We start from the raw sequence: 15,604 nt of genomic DNA on the forward strand, positions 1-15,604 counted from the left end.
CATGATAAAAATTCAGAAATAAACTTAAATTCCGAAATGAGTGTTTGCTGAATTTAAGTTCATTTCGGAATTTAAGTTTAAGGTGTAACATTTTTAAGTATTATTTTTACGGTGAACCTTCAATTTAAAATATTAATTTTTGTGCATTTAAAACGTTCAATTAATACCATTTTGGAGGCTTTCAACTTGAAATGATTTAGTTTTGATTCGATGAATAATGAACTTTTTCAATCTACAATTTTTCAAATATTAGGGCCTTTCAATATGAAAAACACACAATATTGATCCGATTTTGAAAGAATTCTATTTTGATTACTCCAATTAAAATTTTTTCATTTAAAGACCTTAATGGCTTCCCCTTGCAGCAAAGAGGAATACTTAAAAATATTACTCCTTAAATTTTAAAATGTACTTAAATTCATATATGATGTGAAATTTAGACATCTCTGAAAAAATCATTTTTCTCGAATTTAAAAAGTCAAAATAATAATACTGATGGCATTTCAAATAAAGAGCAATATTATAAATTAAGAAATTTTAAAACTTCCTAGAATCCATTAGTTTGACAATATTGTTTGCAACTGAATTTTATCTTAATATTACTTCTTATCACTTTTTTAAAAATGGTTGATTTTTAATAAATGATGGAATTTTCCTTTCCGCGAAAACATTCTCTACGACTCTGTTTTTTAAGAAACACAACTTTTTAACACATAACTATTTAAAGATTGTTCACTTATTTTCTAAATTGGAAACACTAGAGTCGTAAGAAATGTTTTCCCCGCAAAAAATAACCTATGGTGTATTAAAATCCAACCATTTTTTTAAATTGGTAAGAAGCGATAGTAAGAAAAATTTCAATTACAAAAACTATTGTAAAATAATTTTTTTCGTAAGCTTGAAACTTTTGCCGTAAATTTTTTTTTCATTCATAAGAAACGACTGATAATATTATTTCAATTCTTAAAATCATAGACACTTTTTTCAATTTACTTAAATCAAGAAATTTGTTTGCTTGATTTCAGTTCATTTTTTAATTTGAAAACATTTCTGAATTTAAGGTGTAACATTAATGAGTATTCTTGTTTACTGGGCTGAAAATGTTTTAAAAATTTAAAAAGAATGGTTTTAAGCCTTCAAATGAAACCCCAATTTAAATACTTCAAATTGAAAATTTTTAGAAATTGGAATCTTTAAATAGAATACAGTAACCAATTGCCAATTTCAGTTTATTCAGAGCGATCAGAGCTGAAATCAATTTTAATTGTAAAATAATTTCTGAATAGTATCCCAAATGATCAAACAACATAGTAACATCCAGACAAGTTCCAATCCCCTGCATTCATCTCCAGAAAAATTACATTCAAAACAACAAAGGATAGACAGGGAGAGTGCGGAAGTTATGATTCTGACAGCTAGGTGGTTGTTAACCTGGGTCAATTCTGCTCGACTGTTCTGCCCCAGATAAGCTGAATTAACCCCTAGATTCTAAAATGATAAATTAAAAAAATTTTCTTACGAGGATCAAGAATATTCCAGAAGCAGGGGCTGCATTTTGCAAGTGTATTCGACTTGCAAACCTGATCCTTCTGAGCCGGTACAGCTTCTGAATCCATGTCTTCCTTCAAATTGTAAATCCAATTAACTTCAAATCGAAAACCAAAACAATTCTCACTTTGCACCACAGCCCCAACCTTTCACTGCTTCAACTGTCAGCAAGAATGCAGGTCAAAGCTTACTACGCAATTATAAAAAACAAAATCGTGTGCGCGAGACTATCGACAACGATCCGTCACAACTTCCTGGCTCACCCTCGACACGAGCAGCGCTCACAAAAATCCTCTAACGGCGACTACGTACTCGAGGATACGTATTTGTTCAATTGTCGAAATTTCCCTTCTCTCAAAAGAAATAGAGATTCAGAGATGCGTGTGCGATTATGACTGCCGATCTAGGTCGCCGTGATATAACAACGTGATCAGTTCACGTCGAAGAGAGGACTGAGGCTGTATCGACCCTTGAGAAGCCTCCCCACCAGGAAAAATTACGCGTGAGCAGCGGAGCAAGCGCGAGCAACTACGAGGTATAAGCGATGTTGGCTTGATTCGACCGGCTCTGAAGTCTGAAGTCTAGGAGGCAATAGTGACAGTGTTTTATCTAGGTGGTGAGTAAGACTACTAGCCAAGGGTGGATTCACTGATGAAAACGAGATTTGGCTTTGACGGATTATCTGCAGAATTATCAGATTCTTTTGTTGGCGTAGCCAGCATTACTAATTCAAACTTGAAAGGATGAGGTGATTCACTGTGTCTTCTTGAGACTATGAGAGATCAAAGTTTCCAGGCGCCATTTGCATTTACCTTTTAGGCTGACTGTCGGAATTCTTGATTAGGAGAAAAGTTGCAAGAGATTAGATAAGGATCCTGCCACTGAGGGAAAGTCTGCTGTGCAAAAATTGGAGAATTAAAATCAAGTTGTTGAGAGTTTAGGAGAGAATCGAATTTTGAGGTGCATAGCGCCCCTAGTGGCACGACATAGGATGAACCAACAATATTTATTTTAAATTAAAATCATATAAGGGACCATTTATAAATTACGTTACACATTTTTTTGTCAATTCTTTACCCCTCCCCTCCCATCTAAGTTACGTAATTAAAAAATTTAGACATATCTTATTAAATACAATTTTGATGTAAATTTTTTACAAGAAAAAAAAGGAAAATTTTATTGTTTTTAAGTTCTAATTAAATATTTGTTTATAAAAATAAATGCATCGACTTTTCGACACCCCTTAATCTTTTTCAAGTCTATACATTCAGTATCATTTATTAACGTCAATAAAATCAATACGAATATGTCGTTGATAATAGTTTAATTTTAAGAAAAAACTAAAAAGTATTAAAAAACTGATACAAGCAAATCTGCAAATCGAAATTAACCGTTAATGTCGGTTATTTTACACTTTTAACAAACAAGACATTTTTATATTAGATAATAGACAAAGGACTATGTAAAAACAACTGCGAAAAAATTTAGTTACTTACTAACCGAGCACCTGAATTATCATTTCTTTTTTTATACATGAAAACGTATGTAAAAATTATATTAATTTCCAAAAATAACTCAAGGCTGTCATTTTTACTTTTCACAAATTGAAAAATGTTCAATTTCAAGTCTATGAAGTCAAATAAAATCTAATTTTTAACCGTTAAATTTACAGAATTTTTTATCAATTGTAAATCTTCGAAATTGAAATATTTAATAAAAAATACACCAATTGCACATCTTTAAAATGAAAAATAAAAAATATGTAAGTTTAAAAATTAAAAAATCTGTAATTTTTATGATTTAAACATGAAATTTCTTTAATTTGGAGGAGTTAGAATTGAAAAGTCTGAACTTTTGTCCTACAAAATCATCTTCATTTCAGAAATTTCATTGATAGATCTTTAAAACAGAAGAAATTTCAATTGTTTATCTTAAAAATTGTACTATTCTAAAACGAACAAAAAAAAACATTTAAAATTACATCTTTCTAAATCATACATAATCAAAATTGAAGAATCTTCAACTGCAAACCTCCAAGATAGACCTATTTCAGATTTTTTCTCAAAATGTCATGTTTTTTAACTATAAACATTAAAAATTAAGCAAATTGACAAATTCTGCATTTTAAATATGTCTAAAATGGATCTGTGAAGAAAATGGAAAATATCAGAACGACTCAGAATTCCAGAATCAATCAGAAAAACTATTGTTTGAAATTAAAGAAACTGTCTCCTTAAGATATTTTTTTAATTAAACCAAAAATAACTTCAAATGAAGAAAATCATTTTATATCCAAGAAAACTTTTTTACTGAAACAGAAAACAATTTCATCCAACAAAATAAATTTCTTTGCATTAAAGAAATGTTTATTAAAACAAAGAAACTTTTTTCTGCGCGCATGTTTTTTGGGAAAACCTTATTACAATATAAAATCCCAAATTCAAATATTAATGAATTTATTTGATTCTAACTTCTGCTGATATCGAACCGATATTAAAATAAAAGTATACAAATTACTGAAAGCGTATTAAAATCTAGACATAAATTTAAAGGAAATGTTGAATAAATTATGGGGTAGTAGTATCTTCAAGAATTCTAAAAAAAGTTTTTTTTATATTCATCTACAGAATATTATACAAAATCAAAATACTAATCCAATTATGCCAGTATTGAAGTCTTTATAAGTTTATTCTATTATTTTATTGTAATTAATCAATTCGAACATTGCACTATAATTTTGGATACACGGATTTTCTATAGGGTTGTTTTGTTAAAAATATTACGCAATAATATAAATTTTCAAACACTTAGTTTTAACTGAAGAATTGTGAAAGATTTTTATGATTTTCACAGAATATATATTAATTAGTAACAATTATTTAGAAATTGTCTTATTGCCAGTTTTCAAGCCCGGAGTTGACGTTAGAAGTTCAATTCTTTATGATGGATTAACATTTTCTTGTAAGTTTTTAAAAGTGTTTGCAATTTTTTAAGGGGTTTTATGGAGCTTGAGAGAGAAGTTTATAACGAGTTTTAATTGGGGGGGGGGGGGGGGAAGATTTTTAGATCAAGTTGGAATTCCTGTATTGCTTATTCAAATCACACAATTGTTCCGCAATACTGCTACGACCCAAGTCGCTGATCAATTTCTTTAGCAATCACCCCAGATAAAGAGTTTTGCAAAGTCAGCTCTACAAAGTCAACAAAAGTGTTTGATAATTTAAAACTTTTTTTCCAGTTGAAAGCACGAAAATATTACTTCCAAATCAATTTTTATTTACATTTGAAACTTTTTAAATTTGAAAAATACTCACCGTTAAGTAGTTTTATTAACATACATATTTCAGATTCGAATTGTTTTGACTTTCCTCAAGTAAAAAGAAACAATCCTCATAAGAATTATTGTAGATAGACAAATTCCATTTCCGGTCAGGAGACATTGAAAAATATAATTATTGTTTCCAAGTGAACAGAATTTATATATTGAATTAAAAACTTCGTTAAGTAGACCATTTAAATTTTGATCATTCTAAATTCCTCCAGAAATATTCAGTATTTTACGAAAAATTCTCGAAAAATTGAACATTTTTGTGCACCTTTATCTCAGAATTTCCTTAGAATGTATTGAAAAACTTTTTCATTGAAGATACCTGCATGATGATACTGTATAGTAAATCCACATTTAAAACTTACCTGGAACAAAACAAAAAATTAAAAATTAAAAAATATTCTACAGTATTCCACATCATTTTCATCTCGTTTTTTATCAAATCCACTTGAAGAGCCAATCATTAATAATGACGTATACTTTCTATGATATACACTGTTTAACTTAGAAATATTAATTCATTTAAAAAACTATGACAACTGTGTTAAATTCGCCTTTTTCAGGAAGTTTATGGCTTTAGAAAAAATACAATATGAAACTTTACACTTCGAGGGCTTTGGCTTCAGTTTCATATCGTCTTCAAGCCAAACATGTTGTTCAGATTTCAAAGGAGCTTCACATTCACGAAATATTGAACCCATTTGAAATATGACCAATATTTTTGATCTTCTCATAAAAAGAAAAGATTTAATTATGCTAAATCAAAAAACACAAGGATTAACGATAAGCATGATTAATATTTCATTATTTTTATTTTTGAAAATCATAATTGTGGGTGTTTGAGTAAAAAAAATTTTTCGATTTTGAAGGATTTAAATTCAACATTGGTCAATTTTAAACCCTATCAATTATTTAATTTTTAACGCTTTTAGTTTACGATTGTACCAAAAATAGCAGGTATGTTAAGCTGATGTAAGCACACCTTCGAATCGAGTTGAAACCTATCTTATAATTAAGGGCTCATTTAATGCTAATTTAATTCCCTATTGCCAAATTTAATGCTGCATTATTTTTAAAAACCAAGGGTTACGTTAGCTTAACGTTAAACTGGCGGAACCCCATGTGAAATAAATGTTTAATCGAGTTCTATCGTATCACATAATTGAAGGCTTATTTAATGCTCTCCAAAACCACTAAAAATTATTTTCCAAAAGCCACACCTAAAATTGAAAAACCACCCTTAATATAAATTATGCAGAAATTGTAAATCTGACCATACCATAATTAAGGGCTTAATATAAATTATTCACAAATTGTAAATCTGTCCATATCACATTTGAGGGTTCATTAAAGGTTAATTTTATGCCTTTTAAACAATTATAATTCTCTGCTTTTTTAAAAAATAGGGATTATGTTGGCTGAACGCTAAGGCGATACGCGAGAATAAGGCAAGTATTGACTCTTAACTTTTTTTAATATCGCATATTGTCTAAATTACTAGTTCGAATTTAGAGAATAATTAAGGACTCACTTATTATTAAAAACCAGGTGTTACGCTGATTTAACGGTGAGCTGACGTAATTCCCGGTTAAAAAAAAAAATAGCGGAGCATTAAATTTGGCAATGGGGCATCAAATGAGAATTAAATGAGTCCTTAATTATAGTACAGTCAGATTAACAATTTGTGCATAATTTATATTAAGGGCGGTTTTTCAGTATTAGGGGTGGCTTTTGGAAAATAATTTTTGGTGGTTTTGGAGAACATTAAATGAGCCTTCAATTATGTGATACGATAGAACTCGATTAAACGTTTATTTTGCATGGGGTTCCGTCAGCTTATCGTTAAGCTAGCGTAACCCCCGGTATTTTTTAAAATAGTGGAGCGTTAAATTTGGCAATGGGGCATTAAATGAGCATTAAATGAGCATTACATGAGCCCTTAATTATGTGATATGACAGAACTCGATTTAAAATTTATTTCACATGGGGTTCTGCCAGATTAACGTTAAGCTAGCGTAACCCCTGGTTTTATTTTAAATAATGCAGCATTAAATTTGTCAATAGGGCATTAAAGTAGCATTAAATGAGTCCTTACTTATGAGATAGGTTTCAACTCGATCCGAAGATGTGGTTCAAGCAAAAAGATGAAGTTTCAACAAAATGCATTCATTTTCAACAAACAAAAAAAATAATTTTCAACCAAAGAAATTAATTTTTAACAAAAAATAGAACAGTTAAATTTTCAATCAAGAAGAATAAATTTCTATAACAAAGATTAATTTTCCAAAAAAATTATTAATCTTCAACAACAAAAAAATGAATTTTTAACCAACCAGATAAATTTTCTACCAAAAAAGACGAATTTTCAGCGAAGAAGATTAAATTTCTATACAAAAAGAGCCACATTTAAAAAAAATTCAAAAATGATGAATTTTGAACAACAAAAAATGAATTTTGTAACCAAATAGATTAATTATCTACCAAAAAAGACAAATTTTTATCAAAATACATGAATTTTATACCAAAAAGTCGAATTTTCAACAAAATATATGAATTTTATATGCAAAAAGAAGTATGTTTCCAAAAATCAGTTTGAAAAATATACACCCTGGAAAGTCAATTTATATAACTTAATTGCACAAAACCTGATGAGATGAGAGAAGGATGCTTCAAAGCAGCAGCGTAATCGGTTTTAAATGAATTTTCAGCACTGTAAAAATAAAGTCTTATTTCAGGGCTAGTTTCAGGCAATAAGACTCAGAAAAGACCGCCTTGAGTGGTACTAAAATGAGACCACTGGCGAGATCCCAGAATCGTTTGTTTTGCATTGAAAATAACTGCCTGAATTTATCCTATTCAAAAACAGGACACGAAAAAAATGATACCGTAAAAAAAGAGATCTCTAGTTTTCAGTGAACCTAATAGTTAATTTTTGAACTAACGAAAATAATTTTAAAAGAAAAAGTTGAATTAGCCATCAAGAAGAATGATCAACCACAAAAGACGATATCTCAAGAAAGCACAGAGATTTTAAAACAAACGGGTGAATTTTTAACTAAAGAAGATGAATTTTCAACCGAACATGGAATAGTTCAATTTTTACTTAATAAATTAATTTTCAACCAAGAAAAAATAATTTTCAACGAAATACTTTTTGATCAAAAAAAGGGATTTCGACTGAAATGGTGAATCATCAACCATCAATAAAATGAATTTTCAAGAAAGTAGTTCTACTTTGAACTATAAGTAGTTAAATTTTTAATAACAAAATACGGTTTTTCAACGAAAAATGTAATGGTTGATATTTTAACTAAAAATATATATTAATTTGAAAACAAAAATAGTTGAAGTTAACAAAATAGTTGAATCTTCAAACAAAACAGTTTAATTTTCAACCAAACAGTTGTAATTTTCAACCCAAAAGATGCAATTTCTACTAAAATAGATGAATTTTCAACCCAAAAAGACGAATTTTCAGCCAAAAAGAATGATTTTTCAGCAAAATTGTTGAATTGTTAACAAACTAATCAAATTAATAAAAGTTTTAAGTTCTAAGCTTTAAGTTCCCTGACATTTCCTCACTTTCTGAAATTGCCTGACCTTTACCAGCGAGGAAAAATGTAATCACAGTTTGGTTTTAGGTCTGGTTTTATCTAGAATATCTAGTCTGGAAGATCTGATATGGCCCAAGACTGGCGTTGCTCAGCCATCCAAGAACAATTAAAGTTTCAAGTTCGGTCTGGAAGGTTTATTCTGGCCCAGGACTGGCGCTGATGGGCGAGCCAAGAACAAAAAGTTCTTAGTTCGACCAGAACATTTTTTTTCATATATTTCGAAAAATTTACAGGCTGTGTAAAATGATAGAAAAGAATAAATTGACAGAACCTAATCAAAACATTTTTTCTTATCACCCTGAGTCTGGTCCGGTTTCGGTTGGGCGCGGATCATCTAATCGCACTTATAGTGAACAATGGTTTTTTTCTAATATAAGTCATTAATTAAAAAAAGATAGTACAGCTAGTGGCTGACCAGTCAATTTTCCACACGGGTAGTAACCTTGTTTTGACACGAAATCTGAAAAAATAAATAAATAAATAATCTAAATAAATACTCTGGCATCATTAAACATAACGAACATAGTGATTGAATTTCTGCCATATACTGAGGACAGGTGATGCAAGTACTGTACATAAATATGTATATAATTTCAGGATCGATGTCTATCAGCCCTGAAAGATATAATACCTCATACGTGCGTAAAGGATGAGAAATGTGTATTCCATATGCTCCTGATTTCCGAGTTCAAAGAACTCTATTCCAATATCATGAGGAAATTTTATTCATTACAAATATTCAATAAAACTACAATAAACTTTTAACACCTCTTTCATTCATTACTAATGATCTCTTTTAAAATAATTAATTACTTAGAATTTTCTAATAACTTACTGACTTTACAAAATGAGGAAGATTGGATTGAAACATTTGTAGCAATTACTCACTTTTGGGAAAACTTTCTAAAATTAGTTTTAAAATGAAATCAGTAAATTATCTACTTTGAAGTCTGAAAGAGATTTAATACTGATTTACAATGACCTTTGCATATTTTCAGAGAGACTTTATAATAAAAGAAAAGATTAAAGTTCAGGCAAACATTGTATTTTCAACTGATTAGCTATGACCGTACAAGATTATTCCAATAATTAAGTGATGACCCGAGCTTACATAATCACGACTCATTGTGAAATTAAAAAAATGTACTTTTCCAAATTCAAATGTTATAAAAAAATTGCAACACGTATTTTTCAAATTAGCCCTTTACATTGCTTATATTATACTACGTGCAATAATTAACGGAAATAAATACACTAACCGTAACAAAATCTTACTAATTCAAAATTGAAATATAGAACAAAAAATTGGAAGCTTTATAAGAGAATATTTTTTTATCAACTACTCAAATCCAATTATTTGCTTCGAATTATTCTCTTCGTGACTTTATCTGCAGTATAATTTCTTGGGGCGGATTCCACTGAATGACAGACAATAGTGAAACACGAATTTTATGTAACACTTTATTTCATAACCTTGAAATGGTTAGGCTGCAAAACGTTTGCATAAAAAACATGAATTTAAAACGTATTTAAAAAATGGAGTTGTTAAATTATCTCCTACATGCTATAACTATGAGAATAAAATTATAGATAACAGTTTTGTTATCTTTATCTTTCAAAGCTACCAAACAACTATAGTAATACAACTGTATTAGAATAAAAATAAAACTGAACAAATAACGAAAAGTAACTATTAAAAAAAAATTGCTATGTGATCCAAATATCGAAGTAAGACAATCATTAACGAATTTGAGAGAAATAAATTATTGAGGTTGAATTTTACCAAATCAAGATTGAATCATTTGTAAGTTTCTTGAAATCACAAATTACAAATTTGAAGCATTTATAATATTGAAGTAATAAATTCACAATTACAATATGACCAATCTTTAGGTTGCCTTCCTTTTCTATCTTCTTTTTTATTTAAGTGAACTGAAAAAAAATAATTTTAAAACCAATTTAATAAAATTTGAGTGAATTTAGAGGAATTTAAGAAAAGAACAAGAATTCGATGAAATTGATAAACGAATTGTCTAATAATTGAAGGTGAGTTTACATTACTTCAGGATAAATAAAAAAAAAAATACAATTTTTTTGTAACCCCGAAAAATTAAGTAGACCTATAAGAATTTAGAAGAATTAAGAGAATAAAAAAATTATGAGAATTCCAAAGAAATCAAAAGGATTTATAATAATTTAAGATAAATTAATAATAATCCAAAATATTATACGGATTTCAGTAAATTTAGAGTAAATCTCAAAGAACTCAAGGGAATTTAAGAGAATTCAAAGAAATCGAAAAAAAAATTTTTATTGAATTCAGATGATGAATGGAATTAAACAGAATTAGTGAATAGGGATATAAGCTAAACCTAAAAGTCTTTCAGGGTGAATCAAACAAATTTTTAATCCGAAACATACCCATTGAATTTATCGGATTTCAAGGAAATTCCACAAATATGAGACTTGAGGTGCAACAAAATTAAGCTGTAACGAAAGCAAGCCATTTTCCTTGTGTTGAGTTATTTAGTGGCCAACTTAAAATAAAATTATTAATTATGTTTATAGAAAAATGATAATTTTTCGTCACAAACTATTTATATTTCTAATTGGGTGAATGAATAGCAACATTACGAATAAAATTAATAATAATCTATAACCAGGATAGCCGCAAAACTGCATTTTCGAAATTCCCTGAATATTCTGACCAAATTTTCATTTTCCCTGACCATTAATATTTAAAGACCACAACTTCAATCTTTTAACATTTCTAACATAGAATTTTTTATCAAAGGAATAAAACAATTTAAAATTTAACATATATTTATTTCGATCTAAAAGGATGATTTTTCTACCATAAACGATGAAATATCCATTCAAAAGGACGATTTTCTACAAAACAGTCGAATTAAAAAAAGGGTTAAAGTTCAATCTTTATATCTTTCAGAAGACAGTGAAACTATCAAACACAAAATATTCAACTTGGCCCCAAAAAATTGCATTTTAAATCAGATAGTTGAATTTTTCAGTTAAAAAAATAAATGTTTTAGAAAGGAGTTGACTCTTAGGTCCGAAGAAATAAAATTTTAAACAAATTGTTCATTTTCAATCCAGGAAGATGAATTTTCAACCAAACATATGCATTCACTACCAAATAGTTGAAATTTACATTCGAAGAGACGAATTTTTAATAAAAAGAGATTGAACTTTAACCAAAAACAGTTGCTTTTTAATCAAATAGTTCAATTTTCATACCTTAAAGACAAAGTGGTTCAATTTTTAAATACAAAAGATAAATTTTCAACCAACACGATGAATTTTCTACTAAACAGTTGAATTTCCATACCACAAATATTAATTTTCTAAAAAAAATCCAATTTTCAATAAATAAAGATTTTTCAGTAAAAAAAAAAAGAAATAAAAAGTTCAATCAAATTGTTGAACTTTAAGGCAAATTTTTGGCAACAGTTAAACTTAAAAAAAAAGTTAATTTTCAAAAGACGAAGTTCATTTTCAACCAATAAATTGCATTTTTAATAAAAAGAAATGAAAGTTTCAACCAAGAACATTAGTATTCTACCAAAATGGACGAATTTGGAACCAAAGAGATGATTTTTCAATAAAAGAGATAAATCTTCAGCAACAAACAAAAAAGATTTTTGAACTTAGTGGTACAACCATGTAGTTGAATTTTCAACCCAAACAGATATAGACTAATTTCTAACAAAATAGTTGAATTCTCGACCAAAGAATATTAATTTTAAACGAAATGCAGTTGCAATTTTAACCAAAAAATGTTGAATTATCACTAAAACAGGTGTAGTTTTAAACCAAAAAGACGAATTTAAAACTTACTAAAAACGTTGATTTTTCAACCAAATAATACAATTCTTGACTAAAAATATAATCGTCAGGAGAAAGAAATTTTATTCTGGTAAAATATTTAACAGGAAATTTTTTATGAACGGAATGAAATAATTGTTAATTTAAATAAAAAATTGCACATTTATTATTCTTTACAGTTATTTAAAGTGCCTCTTATATAGATTCCCTGACTTTAAAAATATTTTTTTCCAAAATTTCTGACTTTCACTCAGAGAAAAGATGAAGTTGATTCAATAAAACAGTTTGTTCGACCTACTTTGTTTGTTGATACTAAAATATTTGTTCAGCTCAAATAAACCTTTATTTATATTTAAAAACACAACGAATTAATGTGTTTAATTCAAAGTATTCATTTATTTGAGCATGTTTAGTTGATTCAACCAAATAAATGCGTGCAACAGAATATAGCATTTAGTAGAAAATCATTTGGTTAAAATAACCAGATAATTTGGTTGATTGAACCAAAAACTTTCATTAACTACACTAAGCATACAGAAAGCCTCTCTGTACAATGCGACATCTCACTAAAAATTCCAATTTTTAGACAAGAAAATTACAACTTTGGACTGATGAGCAATCAGTAAATATTTTTTTACTTTTTCCCCGAAATATTTCAGCAATTTTCAAGATAGATAAAATATATTTACGCGGGAAATTCGAGATTTTATGAAGTGCGCCAGGAATACTCGATAAAGGTGAGTTCGCATGAAATATCGAGCAGACTTTATGGCGCCCACGCAAGCATGCTTTCAACCCTGTATTTTCTATGTATAGTTGAACTAAAAGGAACATTACTACGGCTAACTGTACTGCGTATACGATATACACATGTAAGATACTAAATATGCAATGCACTTATATTTTACGATACACACAAAGCACGCGATCATTCTGTCTCCACCGATCTTAGAGGGGAGACCACGATAAGGAAAAAAAACTATTTATCGACCTGCTTTTTTGACCTTTTACACACGCAGATTTCTAAATATGACAATTTTTCGAAAAAGCAACTCTCGAGGTAGCAGAAGGACCAAAAATCAAATTTCTGAAAAAAGTATTTTTTTCTATGATTTTAAGCATGAAAATGTACTAATGGATCCGAGTGGGGAACCTCACATGACGACTTTGTGAGCCTCTTCAGTTGCAGCGATTGCTAGAGAGATTGATCAGTAACCTGCGTCGAAGCAGTGTTGCGGAACTAACGTGTTACTTAAAGAAGTAACACGATAGTTCTAGATAAATCCTCACATTACTTTCCTCCCCACCACTTAGCATCCTAATAATATAAAATAATATCATTAATTATTTTATTTAAAATAAAAACATTTTTAATATAAAACAAAAAGTTAGACAAGGTAACCACCTTGCGCCTACGAAAAAAAGGTTTTGTAGCCTATTGAGACGTTAATTAAGTCGTTCAAACAACCCCCCCTCCATTATTTCCTTCCCCTGCACCTCCTACTTTCCCCTCTCTACTCTTATCTACTTCACCTGCCCATTCTACACCATTCACTACCGGTTCCTTCCCGAACTTCTCTCTCCTCTACTTCCCCTCTTCCTCTACATCACCGGTTAATACACCCCTTCCCGTACTTCTTTTCAGCAGCTGTCATTTTCCTACCCCTACTTACTCGCCTTTCCATCATTTCCCCTCTATTCATTTTCCCTATTTATGCTCTGCTAATTTTCCTTACTTCCCTCTTCCCATCACTTGATTTTCCCTCCACTCATTTCTCATAATTTCTCCTACTTTACCTCCCCTAATTCCCCCTCTATTCCAACGATTCATTTCCCCTTATGTTGCATCCATAATTTCCCCTACATCTCCTCCCCTCAACTCCGATACTTCCCTTCCCCACATTTTCCCTACTTCATCAACCGTCATTTTCCCTACTTCCCTTTCACTCACTTTCCCTACTTCTCCCTCATTTCCCCTCGTGGGGAAAAAGTACGATGGACGGACACCCGACCCAAATCATGAGGGTTTGTGCCCGGGGCTAAACCCTACAAAACTAACTTACAAAACGATTTATTTTACCGATCTTTTTTGAACGGTCACTTCTTACTTATTAAAAAAAAATGGTCAAATATTAATATGTGATGACTTATTTTTCGGGGAAAACTTTCTCCACAACTCTATTGTACTCTATGCTGAAAGTCAATGCATCTATTAGTGAAATCGTTCAAACAAGTTTTTTAACAAATAACCACATTCGGAAATTAATATTTATTTTAAAAATTGAAAACAGTAGGGCTGTATCAAATGTTTTATTCAAAAAAAAAAAATAATAAATACCATGATTTATTAATCAACAATTTGTTTGTTAATTACAAGAAGTGACGGTAAGAAAATATTCAGTTGCAGAAACTATTATTCAATTAATTATTTTTCGTGAGTTGCGCATTTTTTTCATGAAAAGAATGTTTTCTTTCATAAGACATTATTCATAAGATAATTTCTTATCATAACATAAACTACATTGTTAAAATTTTTTTTTTTTGTTGGTTGAAGATTCATTATTTTAGTTGAAAACTCTTCAATTTGGTTGAATAATAGTTTTTTGTTCGTGAAAAATTAACTTTTTTAATTGTAAATTTGCTTATTCCATTTTTGGTTGGAAATCCAACCACCTTTTTAGTCGAAAACTCAACATAGTGGATTATTTAAAATGATTTATTTCGTAAGGGTCGACTTAAAACTACGTCATATCCGAGAATCGTTAAAATCTTTTGTAAGGTTCTCCGAAAACACATAAACACACACACACACATATATTGAAAGTCAAGAAAATTTCAATTCCAAATGTGCAAAATTGAAGAAATATAAAATGTAAATCCAGAAAAAAATATTTAAAAAAACCAAAAAAGACAAATTTTCGAAAAATAATCAAATCCGAATAAAAGCCAAAAACAGGTATTTTCGATAAAACAGTTGAATTTTCAACAATATAGATAGATTTTCACTTGAAAAGAAGATGTCAACCAACCAAAAGAGATCAATTTTCAACCCGACATTTGTACCCCTAATCAAATAATTGATTCAGTTTTGAGCCAAGTAATACAAATTTTTGACAAAAAAAGAACCATTAACAACAAATTTCATTGCAGCCGTCGCGACTAAAAAGAATAAGTATGCACACATATTCACACCCACACCCACACACACACACACACACCTTTTTTGTGTGTTTATTTTAGGCCTACATCTTTGAATTTACAATAAAAAGCG

General features: G+C 29.4%; 1 protein-coding gene across 4 annotated transcripts in view; it reads right to left on the bottom strand.

Moving 5' to 3' along the window:
- The window catches only part of LOC117179159 (reticulon-1-A), a 123,640-nt gene that overhangs the window by 58,060 nt on the left and 49,976 nt on the right, over window positions 1-15,604 (bottom strand). Inside the window, exon 1 of one of the 4 annotated variants that reach the window (XM_033370862.1) lies at window positions 1,520-2,003. The exons of the other annotated variants lie outside the window; for them this stretch is intronic. Within the exon in view, the coding sequence (XP_033226753.1) occupies window positions 1,520-1,616 (97 nt within the window). The 5' untranslated portion in view covers window positions 1,617-2,003. Of the gene's footprint in view, window positions 1-1,519; window positions 2,004-15,604 lie in introns of those variants that run through there. 4 annotated transcript variants of the gene reach the window in all.

This window comes from Belonocnema kinseyi, chromosome 8 (genome assembly GCF_010883055.1).
Source record: "Belonocnema kinseyi isolate 2016_QV_RU_SX_M_011 chromosome 8, B_treatae_v1, whole genome shotgun sequence".
Lineage (NCBI taxonomy): Eukaryota > Metazoa > Arthropoda > Insecta > Hymenoptera > Cynipidae > Belonocnema > Belonocnema kinseyi.